Genomic DNA, 19223 nt, shown 5'->3' with positions numbered 1-19223 from the left:
TCGTAGTAACAACGTCCCCATACTCACGATCATTGCTGCGTTTGAATGGAGCTGACGTTTGTATGGATGATCGGCGCTCGTTTTAAAGGAGGTAAAAACAGGAAAACATCAGCCAGTGTAAAACCATCTTTACTCTCATATCACCTGATCCATCCAAAGCAAAGAATTACAATGGTGCGAATGCAAAAATGTTACCCCAGGAACAAGTTGCAAACCCACAAGTAATAGTTTTCCTGCAATTTGACTGGATGTGAAAATGTCCAATATTTTAGAAAGTCCTTCTAAGGCTAGGTTCGCACGTTTTTGCGTCCTGTTAAAGGTATTGTGTTTTTCTCAAGATTAGGCTATGTTCACATCACGTTATGTGAACACGTTCGGCATATGCGCCAGGAATGCTCCCAACGAATACACCGAATGGAGACCAAAAGAGTGTCCACCGTCCGGGTGGTATCTACCAGCAGGGAATACTCCTGATGTATACTTTCAACGTACAGTCCTAACGCAATGTGAACAGAGCCTTCGAAAAAAAGGATCCTGTTCTTCAACAAGACATAAAAAAAGCCCCCAGCATCAATGTTGTTTCCTGTTGCATCGCTGTTTTAAAGGTAAAAATGTGGATGACAAGCTAAATGATTCTGCTTGCCACTACTCTGCTATTTTGCTGGCTTACAATCATTGTGTAGAAGTTAAAGGAGTTTTCCGACAAGTTTTTTTAATTTAATAAAATTTATATCGGTTACTTCTATTCAACCTGTGTTCCCCACCTGTTTTTATGGCTCAATTTCTCCATTCTACGCTCCCTGAGGTTATTTTTCAGTTTGTTTACATTGCTATTTTGCGGTGACCGTCCGTTTCCTGCTGTGAATAAAGATTACAAATTCCATGAATCAAAGCGTCTCTATGTCACTACTCCAGGGGCTGGCAAACTGTATGGTTTGCCGATAAAAAAATAAAATAAATCAAAGATGTTCTGTCCTAAGGAAGCGCCGCTCTGCCACTGTGTCTCTCAGCTCTGATCCTGTGTCTCACCACGTGTCCCTGCCCCTGTGTCTCTTCTGTGTCTCACCACTCTGCCCCTGTGTCTCTCCTGTTTCTCACCACGTGTCCCTGCCTGTGTGCGTCTCTCCTGTGTCTCACCACTTTGCTCCTGTGTCTCACCACGTGTCCCTGCCCCTGTGTCTCACCACTTTGCTCCTGTGTCTCACCACGTGTCCCTGTCCCTGTGTCTCTCCTGTGTCTCACCACTCTGATCCTGTGTCTCTCCTTGTGTTCAGTGCCGATGCATACAATGGCGCTGGACACGGGGAGAGCATGCCAGAGATCAAGGCCCCGCGTGCCAACTATGGCACGGGTGCCGGAAGTTGCCGACCCCTGGAATAGAGCATGCATGTTGGACACTGAGTGTGCATGAACCATGCATGCTCTGAATAGAAAGAGTAAGAGTACATGGTACAACCCCTTACCTGTGTACAGTTAAGTAATTTATAGCAAAATGGGCATCTTTGACCCACAGAGAGCAATGTTTAAAAACAATCTTTAACGTATACTTCTTTTTAGGGATGGAAAGCATAGTCTACTACGCTATTTGAATCCTTAATTTGTGATATGAAACCCTATGAAGACATTTAGCATGTACGTTGGGAGCTTTCCCAACCAAAAAACATGATGTAAGCAGGGCCTTTGTTTAACCCCTTGAAGACACAGCTAATTTTTAGTTTTTAATTTGCATTTTTTTTCCTTCTGCCTTCCAAAAGCTATTACTTTTTTATTTTTCTGTAAACAAAGCCGTAGGGCTTGTTTTTTGTGGGACAAGTTGTAGCTTAAGGCTACATGCACATGTTGCGTGGAACATACGCAGTAAAACCGCAAGAAATTTGCAGGAAAAAGAAACACACATAAAGATGCATGGAAACGCAAGATAAACTGAGATGCAGATTCTAAAAAACGCACCGCAGGTCAATTTCAGTCCCGAAAAATACCGCAGCGTGTACATGAGATTTCCTGGAATCTTATTGACTATGCTGGTACTGTATTACACTGCGGATTTGCCGCACGCAAATTTGCACATAATATGCATCGTGTGCATTGACCATTAATGACACTATTTAATGTACCATATAATGTACTGGGAAACTAAAAAATAAAGAAATTCCTCCATAGTTTTTCGGGTTTCGATTTGATGGTGTTTATTGTGCGGTAAAAGCAACATGTTAACTTTAATCTACAGGTCGATGTGTTTAGAGCATTTTTATCGTTTTTGCTACTTTAACAAAGGAAAAAAATATTTGTTAAAAAATATTTGTTTTTGTGTCACCACATTCTGAGAGCCATAACTTTTTTATTTTCCAGTCGAGTGAGCAATGCAAAGGTTAGCTTATGCAAACAAGCTGTAGTTTTTATTGGTACCCTTTTGGTGCAAATGCAACTTTTTATTTAATTTTTTTGGGAGCTATGACGACCAAAAAACAGCAACTCTGGTGTCTTCATTTTTTAGAAACCGTTCACTGTGCAGGTAAATAATGTTACGTTAGAATAGTGTGGACTTTATGAATGCGCTGAAACCAATTATGTTAACTCTTTCTTTACATTACTTTAGAGGAAAAACTGGAAAAGTTTTTTTTTTTTAACCATTAATATCTATTTTTTTCACATAAAAAACTTTAACAGTTTGTTTATCTGTACCCTGCGGATAGGTGATATATGTTCTTAGTGGGACACATCTGTAGTACCATGACTGCATCATCCAATGACTCTAAGTCTGTATGTATACAGCCACAGGCAACACTACTAGTCCTCCTCAATGAATTAGAATATCATCGAAAAGTTAATTTATTTCAGTAATTTAATTAAAAAAGTGAAACTCATATATTATATAGATTCATTACACACAGAGTGATCTATTTCTAGCATTTTTTTCTTTTAATGTTGAAGATTATGGCGAATAGTTAATGAAAACCCAAAATTTAGTCTCTCAGAAAATTAGAATATTGGGTAAAAGTTCAAGATTGTAGACTCTAGGTGTAACACTCTAATCAGCTAATCAACACAAAACACCTGCAAAGGTTTCCTAAGCCTTTAAATGGTCAAACAGTCTGGTTGAGTAGGCTACACAATCATGGGGAAGACTGCTGACATGAAAGTTGTCCAGAAGACAGTCATTGACACCCTCCACAAGGAGAGTAGGCCACAAAAGGACATTGCTAAAGAAGCTTCCTGTTCACAGAATGCTGTATCCAAGCATATTAATGGAAAGTTAAGAGGAAGGAAAAAGTTTGGTAGAAAAAGGTGCACAAGCAACAGGGAAAACCACAGCCTTGAAAGGATTGTCAAGAAAAGGCCATTCAAGAATCTAGGGGATATTCACAAGGAGTGGAGTGCAGCTGGAGTCAGTGCTTCAAGAGCCACCACACACAGACGTATCCAGGACATGGTCTACAACTGTCGCATTCCTTGAGACAACGTCAGAAGCACCTTACCTGGGCTAAGGAGAAAAAAGACTGGTCTGTTGCTCATTGGGCCAAGGTCCTGCTTTCAGATGAAAGTACATTTTGCATTTAATTTGGAAAACAAGGTCCCAAGGTCTGGAGGAAGAGTGGAGAGGCACTCAATCCAAGTTGCTTGTGGTCCAGTGTGAAGTTTCCACAGTCAGTGATGGTTTGTGGAGCCATGTCAAGTGCTGGTGTTGGTCCACTGTGTTATATCAAGTCCAAAGTCAACACAGCCGTCTACCAGGAAATTTTAGAGCACTTCATGCTTCCCTCTGCTAACAAGCTTTCTGGAGATGCTAATTTCATTTCCCAGCAGGACTTGGCATCTGCCCACACTGCCAAAAGTACCAATACCTGGTTTAATAACCACAGTATCACTGTGCTTGATTGGCCAGCAAACTCACCTGACCTAAACCCCATAGAGAATCTATGGGGTATTGTCATGAGGAAGATGAGACACCAGACCCAACAATGCAGACGGGCTGAAGGCCGCTATCAAAGCATCCTGGGCTACCTCAGCAGTGCCACAGGCGGATTCTCTCCATGCATGTCCTTTTGTGGCCTACTCTCCTTGTGGAGGGTGTCAATGACTGTCTTCTGGACAACTTTCATGTCAGCAGTCTACCCCATGATTGTGTAGCCTACTGAACCAGACTGTTTGACCATTTAAAGGCTTAGGAAACCTTTGCAGTTTTGTGTTGATTAGCTGATTAGAGTGTGACACCATGAGTCTACAATCTTGAAGTTTTACCCAATATTCTAATTTTCAGAGAGACTACATTTTGGGTTTTCATTAACTGTTACCATAATCATCAACATTAAAAGAAAAAAATGCTGGAAATAGATCACTCTGTGTGTAATAAATCTATATAATATATGAGTTTCACTTTTTTAATTGAAATACTGAAAAAAATTAAACTTTTTGAGGATATTCTAATTCATTGAGAAGGACTAGTATATACATAAGTTAGTTGAAACCATTGACTTAACAGTATAATTTGACCCTACATTTAAATGACAAATGCATAGGACATGCAAACTGGGTGAGATTTACAGGTATGAAAGACTGCAGGAGGATACAAGAAACCTTTTCTATCCTGAAAACCGACCACAAGTAGCAAATAAGGTGAAGCTAGCATGGATCTTCAGGTAAAATAAGCCACTATTGTGTAATATTGATGTCTGTGAGTACAGTTCTCTTTACAGTTTTATGCTGGTATTTTCTCATACCTTTCTATACTCTAGGAGTCATTTACCAAGCAAACGGGTAGGCAATATGACATTAGTGTTACTCATAGCAAAACAATAGATTTTAGTTCATGCTGTGCTAGGCTTAAAATACGAACGCTACATTTACTATTTTTTTGCTTATCTTACAGAACAGATTGACACAAAAGCATTTGCCCTTACAATGTAACAATCAAGAATAAATACACCCGATCAATCTTTCATACATGACATAAGACCTTTACCATGACCAGAGTTGCCAATTGTTCACACAACCAGGTTCTGTACCTGGTAAAGGAACGATTTATATGTGCAGCTTTTTAGACTATTCTGTTTTTAACAAGAGAGAAGAAATTTTTAATAAACATGCTGGTGCATTGATTTCCATTGTTTTGCTTGCAGGCAAGAATGACTTTCAGAAGCGAGTACTGGAAGATGTGTGCTTTATGCAGGTGGGATCTGAGTCGAGTGTTTATTCGGCATTTTCCAAATCTGTAGGTCATGACCCCCTGGGGGGGTTGTGTGAAGACCTAAGGGGGATCCACTGAATGTCCCGGTTTCAACTGTATCTGCGTCATCAGGACACAGATACAGTTTATATCAATGCTTGAGCAAGGAGCCGAGGGCTCCTTGCTCCAGCATTCACTTTGCCGTAAGCGCTGAGCTGTGAGCGGCTCGGAGCAGACAGGCATGATGTAGTGACGTCATCGCGCCTGTCTGCGCTGAGCCACAGGCTGCACAGACCGGAGGAGCAGAAGGATCTCCTCCAACCGTCGTGCAAACGGGCATAGGTGAGTATGTAGTTAATTTTTTTTATTAGGCACTATTTTGGCTGTGGGGAGTCAGCTTTGGGGGCATTATACTGCGTGGGGGCAGCTGTGGGGCGTTATGCTGTGAGGTGGCAGCTATGGTCGGCATCGTACTGTGTGGGGGCAGCTGTGGGGTATTATACTGTGAGGTGGCGGTTATGGGGATATTATACTGTGTGGGGACAGCTATGGGGGCATTTTACTGTGTGGGGGCAGCTATTGGGGCATTATACTGTGTGGGGGCAGCTATAGGGCATTTATCCTGTGGGGGCAGCTATGGGGTCAATATACTGTGTGGGGGGCACTAAGGGGTCATTATACTGTGTGGGGGCAGCTATAGAAGCATTATACTGTGTTGGGGCAAATATGGGAGCATTATACTGTGTGGGGGTAGCTATAGGGGCATTATTTTTGGGGGGCAGCTATAGGGCACTAAACTGTGTGTGGGGCAGCTATAGGGGCATTATCTTGTGGGGGCAACTCTTGGGGCATTATACTGTGTGGGGACAGCTTTATGGGCATTATACTGTGTAGGGAGGCACTATAGGGGCTTTATATAGGGGCATTACTCTGTGAGGGACACTATAGAGACATTATATTGTGTGAGGGAATCTTTAGGGGCATATAACTGTGTGGTGAGGCACTATAGGTGCATTACAATGTGTGGGGGCAGCTATAGGTGCATTATACTGTGTGGGGGCCACTAAGGGGTCATTATACTGTGTGGGAGGCCCACTGGGTTGGGGCCCACTCAGATCCGTTTCACCCCTTGTTCTAAACCCCTAGCTACGCCTCTGTTGGTCACTAAAGGATGGGTTGGGTCAACATCAGCAGCCATAGTGGGGCCTCAGCGATGCACAGCAGCAGGATACCTTGAGCCCGCCCCATCCCCTGCCCGCAGAATTGTTGCAGTTTTCGATGTTGCAAGGACTTATTTTTCTAATGGAGCTAAGTGCCGGCATCTAACTTTAATTGATGTTGACATACATCAGACGAAATTGGGCTAAGTACAGTGTTGGGACGTCCCAAACAAAAGTCTCGGCCAAAAGTGGGTCCGTGTCTCAGAAAGTTTGGGAACCACTGCTTTATTTAATCGAATTCAGTGAAGGGTGGTCCAGGGTCAGCAATAAAACTGTTAAGATTGGAGTGAACCTTTTTAAAAGGAAAAACACACCATCTTAAAAGCTGTGTGCCCCTTTTATGCTTGCTATGAAACCTTTACTCTACATGTCTATATTTCTCATTGAAGACACACTGTGTATAGGCCATAAATACTACAGTTTACAAGGATGAGATTTAAAGATGACAGGTACTAAAGACAAATATATTCCCAGATCCTTTTGGTAAATGTGGCCACTTTTGTAAATGTCTATAAATTGTAATACATATTTATAGAAACTAGTGTAAAGAGAAATAACAATCTATATATAGAGAGCTGGTCAAATATTTAGATATGGTGGGTCAGTCTAATTTTAAAACAGCTGGATTATCTGCTCCATGTATCATAACATCCTTCGTTCTTATTGAATGTATAGCAATACACTTGAAATCACTTTTGGCAGCAAAACAAACGTAATAAATTAAATCAATTGCCCAACATTTGCTGAAAAATACACACCTACAGCCAGTGAAACGAAAGACCATTGATAACATCCAGCTTTGCTATTTCAGAGCAGCAAAAAACAATATTGTGCCGTTTGGTCAGTAGCCTCTCAGAGAGAATATTGTTTTCATGAGCCTGGAGTTCCCGACCCCCTCCTCAATAATTGACGACCACTATGTATACAGGCAGATACATCAGTGCAGCCTGCAGAGCTATTCTGGGTGTCCAAAATACTAGACCCTCAATAAACCCTTAAGAAGTAAGTGGAATCCATCGGTACCCAATCTGAAACGGATTTGGCATAGGTATCACGGCTCCGCTCTAATCTACGTAGATATTTACAGAGATATTGGTAGCTTTCTGTTTTGTTACTGAAAGAGCATGCTAGCAGAATGTCTGTGTACTTGTAATATGAAATTAAAGTCTAAGCAGCTTTAATACATTTCTGTAATATACTTGAAAGATTAAATCTATGTTTACAAAATTAGGAAATAAATAATGTTAGTAAGAATAAACAAGCAATTTTTTTCTACTCATTCTTTTTTTAAACCTATCCGTATAATTGATTTTGTCTAAGCCTAACCGAATTTGCCAAATGTAATTTAAAAAGCTGCTCAGTAATATCCATTACAGAAAACACTGTTTTTACTGATTCAATTATAAGGCTATCTGGAAATGCTCATATTTTAGTAGAAGAGGCAGCCCTGGCCAGGGTAAATGAATTACCTGTACAACGGAACTTCTTGCTCTTGATCTGGCTGATGCGTTTGTTGGTGAGGCGGCGTGGGCTGGTGCATCGGGCGCCGCTGGTTTCTATTGGATTATCTTGTAGGTAATCAGCAAGCCACTTCAAATGGCAGTCACATACAAATGGGTTCTGTGCTAAATGTCTGGCGGAGAGACAGAAAGTTTAAGGTTACTGTGTCCTGCATTCATGGTTTTCCATTTTTTTTTACAGTGTATAGAAAAGAAGTAAAGGAATTATGCTATCTTAAAATTAAAACTATTTTTTTAGACTATAATGTACATTATTTGTAAAAATTAAATTATACAAACATTTCATATAAATAAACAGTAAATAATTCAAATAAATAAACAGGCCATGTACATACTTTTAGGATCCTATAAGGATTTAGGCGTGAAATCTGTGCCTAAATCCTCACAGAATCTGCTAACATTTTGCCGGCCAGGCATGAGAATGGGGTATTTTATATTCCATTATTTTATAGCCTTTTCACATGCTCTGAAAAATATCTGTGCAGAATAATGAAAACGCTGCAGATTTTAAAATTTGCAACATATCCATTATTGCCACAGATTCCAAAGCAAAATAGCAGCGGATTAGCTCCATTAAATTAAAATACGGCTAACCAACATGCAGATCCACTAGCCAATCCGCGGCAGAAATCTGAGTGTCATCTGGAAAATCCTCACCATGTAAAGATAGCCCTTAGAACGAGCAGAATTAATACAAAATACAATAACAAAAAAAGCTTTGGCTAATCATAAGTGTTTTTAGTAAGTGATGGTATATTGTTATCATGTGCCATAGTTTAGTGATAGATGGGGGTCAAACAATTGGAACCCCCACAATCCTAGTTAATCCCTGCAGCACCTTCACTGATTTTCCCTGCACAGTGACACCCCTAGCCACCCACGGTTCAATGACCTAGAACACAGTCACATTCACTTGAATGGAGCTGTGTTATAGTTACATAGCTCAGAAGGTTGAAAAAAGAAACAGGTTCATCAAGTCCAACCTATAATCCTACCGTGTTGATCCAGAGGAAGGCAAAACCCTCGTGAGGCGGATGCCAATTGCCTCATTAGAGGAAAGAATAGTCTTCAAATATGGCAGTCAAAATAAATCCCTGGATCAACATCCCATCTCCAGAATCTAGTACCCATAACTTGTAATATTATATTTTTCAAGAAAGGCATCAAGGCCCGCCTCAAACTTGCTCAATGAGTAAACCATCACAACATGCCGTGATAGAGAGTTCCAAAGTCTCACTACTCTTACAGTAAATAATCCCTGTCTATGATTATGGAGAAACCTTATTTCCCCTAAACGCAGAGTTTGTCATAGTTACAGGCCTAGGTGTAAAAAGATCATTAGAAATATCTCTGTACTGTCCAATTATATATTTGTACATTGTAATTAGATCGCCCCTAAGCCGTCTTTTTTCTAAACTAAATAAGTTCAAGATTGATAACCTTTTTTGGTACTGCAATCCACCCATTCCTACCAGAGCGGGTAGCCGTTGCTGTGCAGGAGAAAAATTAAAGGGACACCAGACCATTCAATCTCTGGATGGGTGGCGGTCCCAGAGATCAAACCCTTACCAATCATATTGTTATGGCATATCCTAGGGAAACTTTTTGAGCCCTGAGAAGCTATCACTGAAAGACTATGATCCCATGAAGCAGAAGTGCTTACTCGTGTTGGTAAAATATAGGACTCATAGAAGAGATTGGTCTTCTCTATACTAGGTACCAAGAGGCTCTATAGAGGTCAAAGAATTGTAAGTTGTTCTCCCCGAGTCTCTTTAATGTAGCTACTTGTTCTAATAGAACATACAAATGGGACATTTCTGGAGGCTTTTGGTGAATGAAGCTTTATTATGAATGTCTATAAAAATTAACTGTTTGCAATACTTTCTTCCTGAACAAAACTGAATTTATTATCACCGGCCAATCATCAGACAAACGAGAGTTCACAGAACGCTAGTTCCAGATAATTGACCTGTGTATACAGGGCAACGATCAGCTGATGGACGAGCAAATCTCGTTTGTTGGCTGATTGTATTGTTTTAAATGCCCAAAATATTATCGTTGTCGGCAGCACATCTCCCTGTCTAAAAAGGGAGACGTGCTGATGACATGACAGAAATGTATGGGGATGAGCAATCGGAGTAACGATCGCTCATCCCCATACTAGATCCTTGTGAAAGGGGCAAACGAGCGCCGATCAACGAAAGTTTACTCATTGTTATCCGCCTCCACTACTAGAATATTCTAAGCAAAGCAAAGCAATAAAAATTTACATAAGCAGAAAACTGGTCTCAAAATATGCTAAATGAATATATTCTATAGAGTACTGCTTCTTTATCCTCACGGTAAATTGTATGAAATAATGGGATACAAAAGAAATCTGCATGACAATACATAGAGCATTTACATACAGTGAACTTTTTTGCTTTGTTTCTACTCACAGGGTTTGTATTGATTTTAGAGGCGCAAACAGACCCTTGCTGATCGTCTGGAGTTTGTTGTCATACAGGGAGAGCAAATTTAAACTTTGAAGATCCTGGAATGTGTTCACCCGAAGACAATTAATTTTGTTAGCGTTCAGTAGCCTGAAAAGAAAATGGCAAATTAAAAGAACAATTAAGTCATCCTGTAAACCAATTTCTTACAATATTTAATGAAGCACAAAACAAAAAGAAACACACCCTTCCCCAAAGACCGGCTAATAACATTTACCCACTTGGGCTTAAATCTTCTCATTTAGCAATGTATGCCTCCATTATTTAGAAAGAGCGTATAAACTATACCTAATATTTTATTTCATATATACTCTAGACTACCTAAATCTTTACTGATGATAAAGATCAGTTGTGTGGTTTATATAATAATATTTCAGTATTTACATATTTTAGAGCCAGTGATACAGACAATATTTTCATAGAGTTAACTGAACCTTTAATACATAAAAATTGCATATGAAAGACATTATGTTTCATTAACCGAATATTCCACTGTAGCCTCAAACAGAAAGAACTGAGCTTTGCTTATTTTTGCTAACCACAATGCCCTGCTGGCACTCTGTAGTGTTCTGCTATAGACATCTAAGAAAACAGTCAACATTTTAGTTTTATAGAAATCTGTACAATGGAGTAACAGTATTGAGCGAAAATCCAGCAATCCTTCCTTCTATGGCTATTGCATTATTCTACAGCTATACTTGTGACAGCCACTTCCGACATTTACAATGGCCACAGGTCAGCTCTGAACAATATACTGCAAAAACTTAAAGTGAATTAAAAAAAACTACTATATTTTGTCTTTCCACCTAATGGCAGGATCATCAAAATCTCATTTTCATGTGTAATTTCACTTACAATAGACACAGCCACATACTCACCTTAGCATATTGCAATCTTTGATTATCACTATTACTACAATATTCTCCTTTAGAATATAAAAGTATTTTATATTAATTTAACAGATTCATACATTAGTTTAGGTTTCTTTCACACTAGCGTTAGTATGTGTTTACATCTCTTCCATCAGAGGAAGAGGGGATCAAAATATTAAACGGAAAGCAGCCGTTCCGTTAGAATTACCATTGATTTCAATGGTAATTCTTTTGTTTCAGTTGCTTTCCGTTTGTCTCCGTTCATAGGCTTCCGTTTTTTTCACAGAAACAAAAGTTTTACTTCCATCAAAAAAACAAACAAACGGATAACCTAGCGAACGGAGAGAAACTGAAAGCAATTGAAACAAAAGAATTACCACTGAAATCAATGGTAATTCTAACGGAACCGTTGCTTTCCGTTTAATGTTTCGATCCGCTCTTCCTCTGACGGAAGAGAGGTAGACGTATACTAACGCTACTGTGAACTTAGCCTTATTCTTTAAATCCAATTTCCTAAGAAAGGATTCGGACTTGAAATCGAGGGAGGGTTTTAGTTTGCTACAATAATAAAAGCTGGCTTAGTCATTTAATCTTTTACCAAAGAATAACGCTCTGCAGATGAACTGTTCTAAAAAATGAAGGCTACTGAAGGAAAACAAAAAACCTTCTCTGGTTTGACGATGAAGGACAGAGCAACCAGTTCAGTAGAAATTCTTAATAGAGGGACTAGATGGTAAATGTGACATTGTATGTACTGCATTATACTTAGTGATTGAATTTATTCTATTACCCAAGGGGCTCTCAGCATTATTGGATTCCCTCTTCTACAAGCTTAAAATTGGCCACGGTTAATGTTATTAAAATCCTCCCATCTCTTTAGATAGAATATGTATTTCAGGTTTATATACTGCATGAGATGCAGCTACTTTGCTACATATAACAGGTTGGGGATATTACCGCCACCCCATGTATCCAGCCATGTTCACAAGTTCAAAACATTTCTATTCCAGGAGGTACAGTATTTAGGCATGCTGGAACAATGAGAAGTGCATGACGCTGATTGGTCACTGATTGGTCAGCGTCATACACTCCTCTGTACAACGCCCAGTTGGTCAAAAGTAAAAACCAGTTGGTCAATAAGAAACGAATTAGCATAAATCTAAAATTGCTCATAACTTGCTCAAAAATGATCGTTTTTCAAAATAAAAACCACTGCTGTCACCTACATTCCAGCGCCGATCAGATTATGTAGCAGATAGGGCACTTATAATGTGGTGACAGAGCCTCTTTAACACCATAGGCCTAGCATATCATTGGCCAGCATGTAAGTTTAGTGTAGAAGGGTGATATGAGCAGTTGCTAGAGTAGATACCTCTGCAGACATTTATCTCTGAGCAAGCTAAGATAAGACAGGTTAAATCTAACCATTCTGATCCATGCTTCCCTCAACACCAGGACTTGAGATGAGCCACCATATACTATAGATTGTCTACAGGACCTGCTCAAACTGGTGATATACCCCAACAAGAATGTCATTTCTATGAGTAGCTCAGCTTATAAAAAGTGATAATGTCTATCAACTAAAGAAACAATGGAGTTATTGTAATCATTGGCTTCATGTCTGTAAGACTTCCACTAGGAAAAAATCCAATCTGTAACGTTATGAAGACTCAATTAAACGTAAGCTGTATGTGCAACTTCGCTGTGTCTAGAAGTAGGTCGAGGAAAAAAGATCATAAGATATTTATGTCCACAACATCTGGTCACTGAGAAAATATTCTTTATATATGTTGTGGGAAGGAGAAGAACACGTTGGGGATTTACATTTTTTAACAAAATCAAATGCCATTACAGATATTAGGAGCTCCATTTCATTACACAAGTCAATCACAAGTCTCCGACCTTGTCAATGACATATGCAGAGGGAACATTGTGTAATCATCCAGCGAGATCTCACACAGCGTGAGATAATATCAGTCGTTTACACATTGAATAGTTTGTCATTAAGCGGCACACAGGCCACATAAAAGTGTTTGTGTAGACAGAAATAAAACAGCCGCAGCATTTTTCTATTACACACATACATATAGCCATTTCATTTCTTATGGGCATATGGGAGCCACTGAGGTGCCCAATACATGTAATAAACACAGAATGAAAATAAAAAAACATTATTTTGCAAAATTCCAATTTTGTTTATACTTTCATCCGTACATTTTGGCCATCAAGTGTGCCATTAAAATACTGCATATGTGAAATATATGTGAGAGCTATCCTTCCTTTATATATGGTAATTGCAGATACTTTTGGTCTGAGATGACTTGTTTCTGTAACAAGCCTCTTCTAAACATAGAAGGCAAAAATGTGTCTTCAGCAGTGAAATATTCAGGCCCCTACTAGATAAAATCAATAGTTTCCTTTCTAATAGCCATGAATTCTATAAACCTATTGCTGTAGAAACTAAAACTAAATAAAATGATATATAATCATAACAACACTCACAGCAACTGAAGAGATACCAGGCCATCAAAAAGTCCTTTGGAGATTTCTGTGATCTTATTTCCATACAGCACTCTGTAAAGTAAAGCACAAGTGTTAGGCAACTAATGTTTTTTTTTTATTATTATTTTCCTTTCATTCAGTATGAGAATTTATATTGCTTTTTTTGGGAGAGGTGCTTCAGATCCGTGATGTGACCAACAACCTTTCATTTAACAAGCAGCCTAAGTAAACTCAATCTCAGTCACATTAAACAAAATCTTAGGATTCATGCTCAGTCTGATGCCACGCTTACATCTTAAACAATGCAACTAATTCAAAGACTTAATACCGAATAAATATACACCTAATAAGGCAACAGCCATAAAATGCATAAATCTTCAGTCCTGGATATTGAAAACGAAACAAAAAGGACACGGCGCCAAAACTTGCGGAATCAATAAATAATGAGCGAAGATAACGCACATAAATGCTCACCTCCAAGGTTGTAAATTACCGGCATGTAATTTATAGTAGAAAAGCTGCTGCCAATCCCAACGCAAACTCCCACGGGGTTGCCAAGGTAGTAAAATTTACAAGGGGAAAAAGAATTTGCTTTCCATTTTGTACATCTGTGTATATATATGTGTTCTTTTTGTACCATCCTGTTGATATGCCTGATGAAGATGCCGGTCCGGCGTCGAAACGCGTAGCATTCTCCGTTATTAAATCAATTACATTAAGCAGCGCCGTATATCCCGTTTTTTTCCCCTTGTAAATTTTACAGTCCTGGATATGACCATCTTAGATATATTTCAGCTAGTTATGCCTTATAATATTAAAAACATTCCATATTAAAGTGTACCTCCAGTGAAAACGAAAAACCACATTAATTTGAGATCCTCATGTACAGTATCTTTCCCTTCTGGAACCTTTCCCTTCAAAGCTCTGACATTTTTGCTGCAGACCTTTCCTTCATAATTTACTAAAAGGAGGTGGTTATAATTATCAGCCATGTTACAGATATTGTAGAGCTGCAGTGCGGTCACCGGTCACTGTTTCTACAATCCTGCTAGCTCACATTACACTCCTTCCCCCTCCCTCTCCTCTGTTAGTACTGTACACTCCTACACACTGCTTGAATCAGTGCTGAGGTTGCTGGAATCACAGAACTTTATTAACTAGCAAGTTCACTACAAACACACAGACCACTTGTAATTTCCTTTTTGGTTGAAGATAAACAAGTTATTTTATCTATCAAACTAATCTTTCTCTTATCACCTATCAATTTATCTGCTCTTGTAGCCGACATCAGCAGAAAGGACTGCAATGTGACTCTACTCAACGAGAATCAATAGGATTCTGATTGGACCCCAGGGAGGTAATTGGACTAAATTGTTGACCCAATGGGAAACTATGTGGATATACAAATTAAAAACCAATGCCTTAGGTGAATACAATACGATATTCCATTGTTATAAATAAATCAGATGTGTCCTTAGTTGGTTTATGCCGGTTCTATATGTGTATTTTAATATTTTTTTTTAATCTCTCTCTACTCCCTTGGTATCCCTTATGAGCTGTAGGCTGGCTAACTTTCCTGGACAATCATAATAAACGCCTCCGTAACGGAGTTTTTTTTTAAAGTATTTCTGATGCTACTATCAATCATCTTAATATTAATTATCTTAATAATGGCCATGCCCAATGTAACACTAGATATATATTAAAACATGTGCTATACCTTACGCAATACCTGACACATAAATATATATATATATATATATATATATATATATATATACATACATATATGCGATATACTCTATACCCATCCAGTATACTTTGTAGCTGAGCTGGGGACAGTCTCCTAACACGATTTAGTTAATCTTTTTATACTTTGTCAGGGTATTCCATGTTCCAGTGGTCAGCAACATTTGGCACTCCAGCTGCTGTGAAACTACAATTCCCAGCATGCCCCAACAGTCATTGGCTGGGATTATAAAGCCTTTGGCTGTCAAGGCATGCTGGGAGCTGTAGTTTCACAACACTTGGAGTATACTCACTTTGAACTGCACTTTTACACCCGTGTTTATTTATTTTTTCATGCTGTATTTCCCTTCACATTTACACTTTACGTTATGTGCACTCAGATCAAATAATGCACAATTAGCTATAACCTGTATTATATATTTACATACTTATGTATTTTTTGACGCTGTTACACTTGGATATGCAATGTCTATCCACTATCCACACCTATAACCTATGTACCACTGAGTGTATATATATATATATATATATATATATATATATATATTCTCACACATATATTTATTACATACAGTATATATTGTTTTACACATAATTTCACACTTCTCCCTGTTTTTTACATTTCCTTTTCGGGTACATATTAATTTCCTCCCAAACACAAATTGTTCCCCCTGTCCCTTATTCCACACAATGTGCTCAGGTTTACATTGTGCACATTTGAGATATATATATATATATATATCCAAGAAGAAAATTCAGCAGCACTCCGATAATCCAGGTGAAAAAGTGAAGTTTATTGTGCCAACATGGCAAATGCAAAGTTTCCGTCCCACCTTGGGACCTTTCTCAAGCTCATGCTTGAGAAAGGTCCCAAGGTGGGACGGAAACGTTGCATTTGCCATGTTGGCACAATAAACTTCACTTTTTCACCTGGATTATCGGAGTGCTGCTGAATTTTCTTCTTGGATATTGGTATGGTCTGTGGATCGGGACTATCAGCTGGCACCCTTTATTACTTGATCTCGTATTTGGAAACAGAGTGCTGCTGTCTTTCTGCTGGTATATATATATATATATATATATATATATATATATATATATATATATATATATATATATATGTTTAATTTCTGATAAAAGTAAGTTATAAATATACTGTACAAATCCCAGTGTACATACCATGAAATTATTTATTCTGTTTATTTAATTTTGTCTATACTTCCTCTATTATCAATATGGGGGACAATATATTTTAGATGGCACATTTACCCTATTTTTCCTCCCTGAAGTTAATCCACATTTGGCATAAGTGCTACAGAATTGAGCGTCCCAGGATAGCGCAGTTGTTAGTCCATAGAATATGCTTTTAGTATGTGGATCACGCATGCCCAGTATTACCCACTGACTTCCACAATCTAACTCTGAATGTGTGGCATCACATGACACCGCCGCGTCCAATAGCACATGGGCCGGTATCTCCACGTGCTGGAGGTGTCAGGTCCGTATTTCACACCGAATAACCACCTCTGTAAATTGAAAGCTGAAGGCATGCCTGGAGAGAAGTACAACACACAGATGTTTGGTACAGCTTCCCTCTCAAAGCCAGGAGGAAGACTGAAAACTTTTTCTTCAGAACAAAGAAACACAGAAAGAGACACATGCCTCCTCCCCAGAGATGTGGGAGTGCCCAAGCCCCCACCAGTTTCTCAGACTCACTCTTCTTGCATTCCAGGGGGCGGTGTCTTCCATAGGTGTGTCCGACATGAACAAAGAACTTGTTATATATATCAGCATATTACACAAAGAACTGAAATGTATATACATATGCGTGAGGATAATATTTTTCAAACAATATACATGGTAATGATCCCTGACAGAGGTAGTTTCTATTCTGGTCTCATATACCACACATCTACGACTCCCACAAAACAGCTGGAATACTAATGCCAATCATAAGTACTCTTCCAGGATTGGCTAGCTGGGGTTTATAAGCTAGGGGTTTTTGAATCACCAACCACCCAATGACGAAGCAGTTAGTGAAAGGCATGTTGGGTGTGGTGGGTGATATGCAGGGAGTCAAACATGCTTTACCATTGTAAATGTTGCTGCTGTTTTTCATATATGATGGAAAATATTTTTATCATTATCTGTGAGTGTTTTATACAGTGTCACATGTTCTTTATAAGTCTGGTAATGTTTATTTATGCACTTTAACTAATGTGCAATAGTCATCTTCATGTGCACTTGTATAATAGCAGCCTCTATTTGACAAGTATATGTAGAAAAGATATAGAGATTGTCTGGTATATAACAACAATTGTTTGCATGTATTTATATGACAATGAACTACTCAGTCCTGCTATTAATGAATAAATTAATAAAGCTTATGTACTGTACAAAATAAATAAATAATAAATTAAAGATGTACACACTGAGGGCTTATTCAGACGAACGTATAATACGTCCGTGCAACGCGTGTGATTTTCACGCGCCTCGCACGGACCTATGTTAGTCAATGGGGCCGTTCAGACTGTCAGTGATTTTCACGTAGCGTATGTCCGCTGCGTAAAACTCACGACATGTCCTATATTTGCCAGTTTTCGCGCATCACGCACCCATTGAAGTCAATGGGTGCATGAATACCGCGCACGGGACACGGACGCACTTCCGTGTGCCTCGCGCTACACTAGTCAAAACTATGAATGAGAACAGAAAAGCACCACGTGCTTTTCTATTTACAAACATACAAACAGAGTGTCATAATGATGGCGGCTGCGCGAAAATCACGCAGCCACGCATCATACGCGGCTGACACACGGAGCTGTTATGGACTTTTTGCGCGCGCAAAATGACACGTTTTTTGCGCGCGCAAAATGCACAATGCTAAATGCTCGTGTGAATCCGGCCTGAGGTGCATATTCCAAGAGGTTTTTATTCAGATCACTGGTGGTGCGCTTTTACACCAGTAACCCTGTTCATTGTGTTTCTCAAGGAAGGTGTCAATGAGATCCGATGATTACTTAGAATATTTGTATGATTATAATACTTAGGGTATGTTCACACACACTATTTACGGACGTAATTCGGGAGTTTTAGCCCCGAATTACGTCCGAAAATGCGCCTCAATAGCGTCGGCAAACATCTGCCCATTCATTTGAATAGGTCTTACGATGTTCTGTTCAGACGGTCATTTTTTTTACGCCCCGCTGTCAAAAGGCGGGGCGTAAAAAAGACGCCCGCGTCAAAGAAGTGTCGTGTCATGTCACTTCTTCAGACGTAAATGGAGCCGTTTTCCATGGACTCCATGGAAAACCAGCTCCAGTTACGTCCGTATTGGACGCGGCGTTCAAGCGCCTGCACATGCCGTTACGGCTGAAATGACAGGGCTGTTTTCTCCTGAAAACAGCCCCGTAATTTCGGCCGTTACGGACGCTGTAGTGTGAACATACCCTTATAATAAATCAACCAGAACATAATCTACTAAGTATCACAAATGACAATTATCCAGTGGTTGATCATCTTACACAAAACTAGAATAAAAATGTTAAAGCACAAATTTTGGTGACCAATAAATTTTCTTTATCCACTTTGAAGTTATTAATGCTACTGATAATAACATTATAAAAGGCATCGCTTCCTAACAAATTCCATAATACTGCCTGCAATGTTGCTCCAAGCAGAGTTTGATGTTTTCAGTAAAGCGG

The 19223-nt window shown here is 39.1% G+C and overlaps 1 protein-coding gene across 1 annotated transcript in view; it reads right to left on the bottom strand.

Moving 5' to 3' along the window:
* SLIT3 (slit guidance ligand 3) overlaps window positions 1-19223 on the bottom strand; it is a 761836-nt gene that overhangs the window by 151910 nt on the left and 590703 nt on the right. The window contains exons 12-14 of the mRNA XM_075856411.1: window positions 13771-13842; window positions 10343-10486; window positions 7854-8017 (exon numbers count right to left, since the gene is read on the bottom strand). Coding sequence (XP_075712526.1) covers window positions 7854-8017; window positions 10343-10486; window positions 13771-13842 — 380 coding nt within the window. The remainder of the gene's footprint in view (window positions 1-7853; window positions 8018-10342; window positions 10487-13770; window positions 13843-19223) is intronic.

Source organism: Rhinoderma darwinii, chromosome 3, assembly GCF_050947455.1.
Source record: "Rhinoderma darwinii isolate aRhiDar2 chromosome 3, aRhiDar2.hap1, whole genome shotgun sequence".
Lineage (NCBI taxonomy): Eukaryota > Metazoa > Chordata > Amphibia > Anura > Rhinodermatidae > Rhinoderma > Rhinoderma darwinii.
Note: the sequence above shows the minus strand (reverse complement) of the source record. Positions and strands in the feature narration are given on the sequence as shown.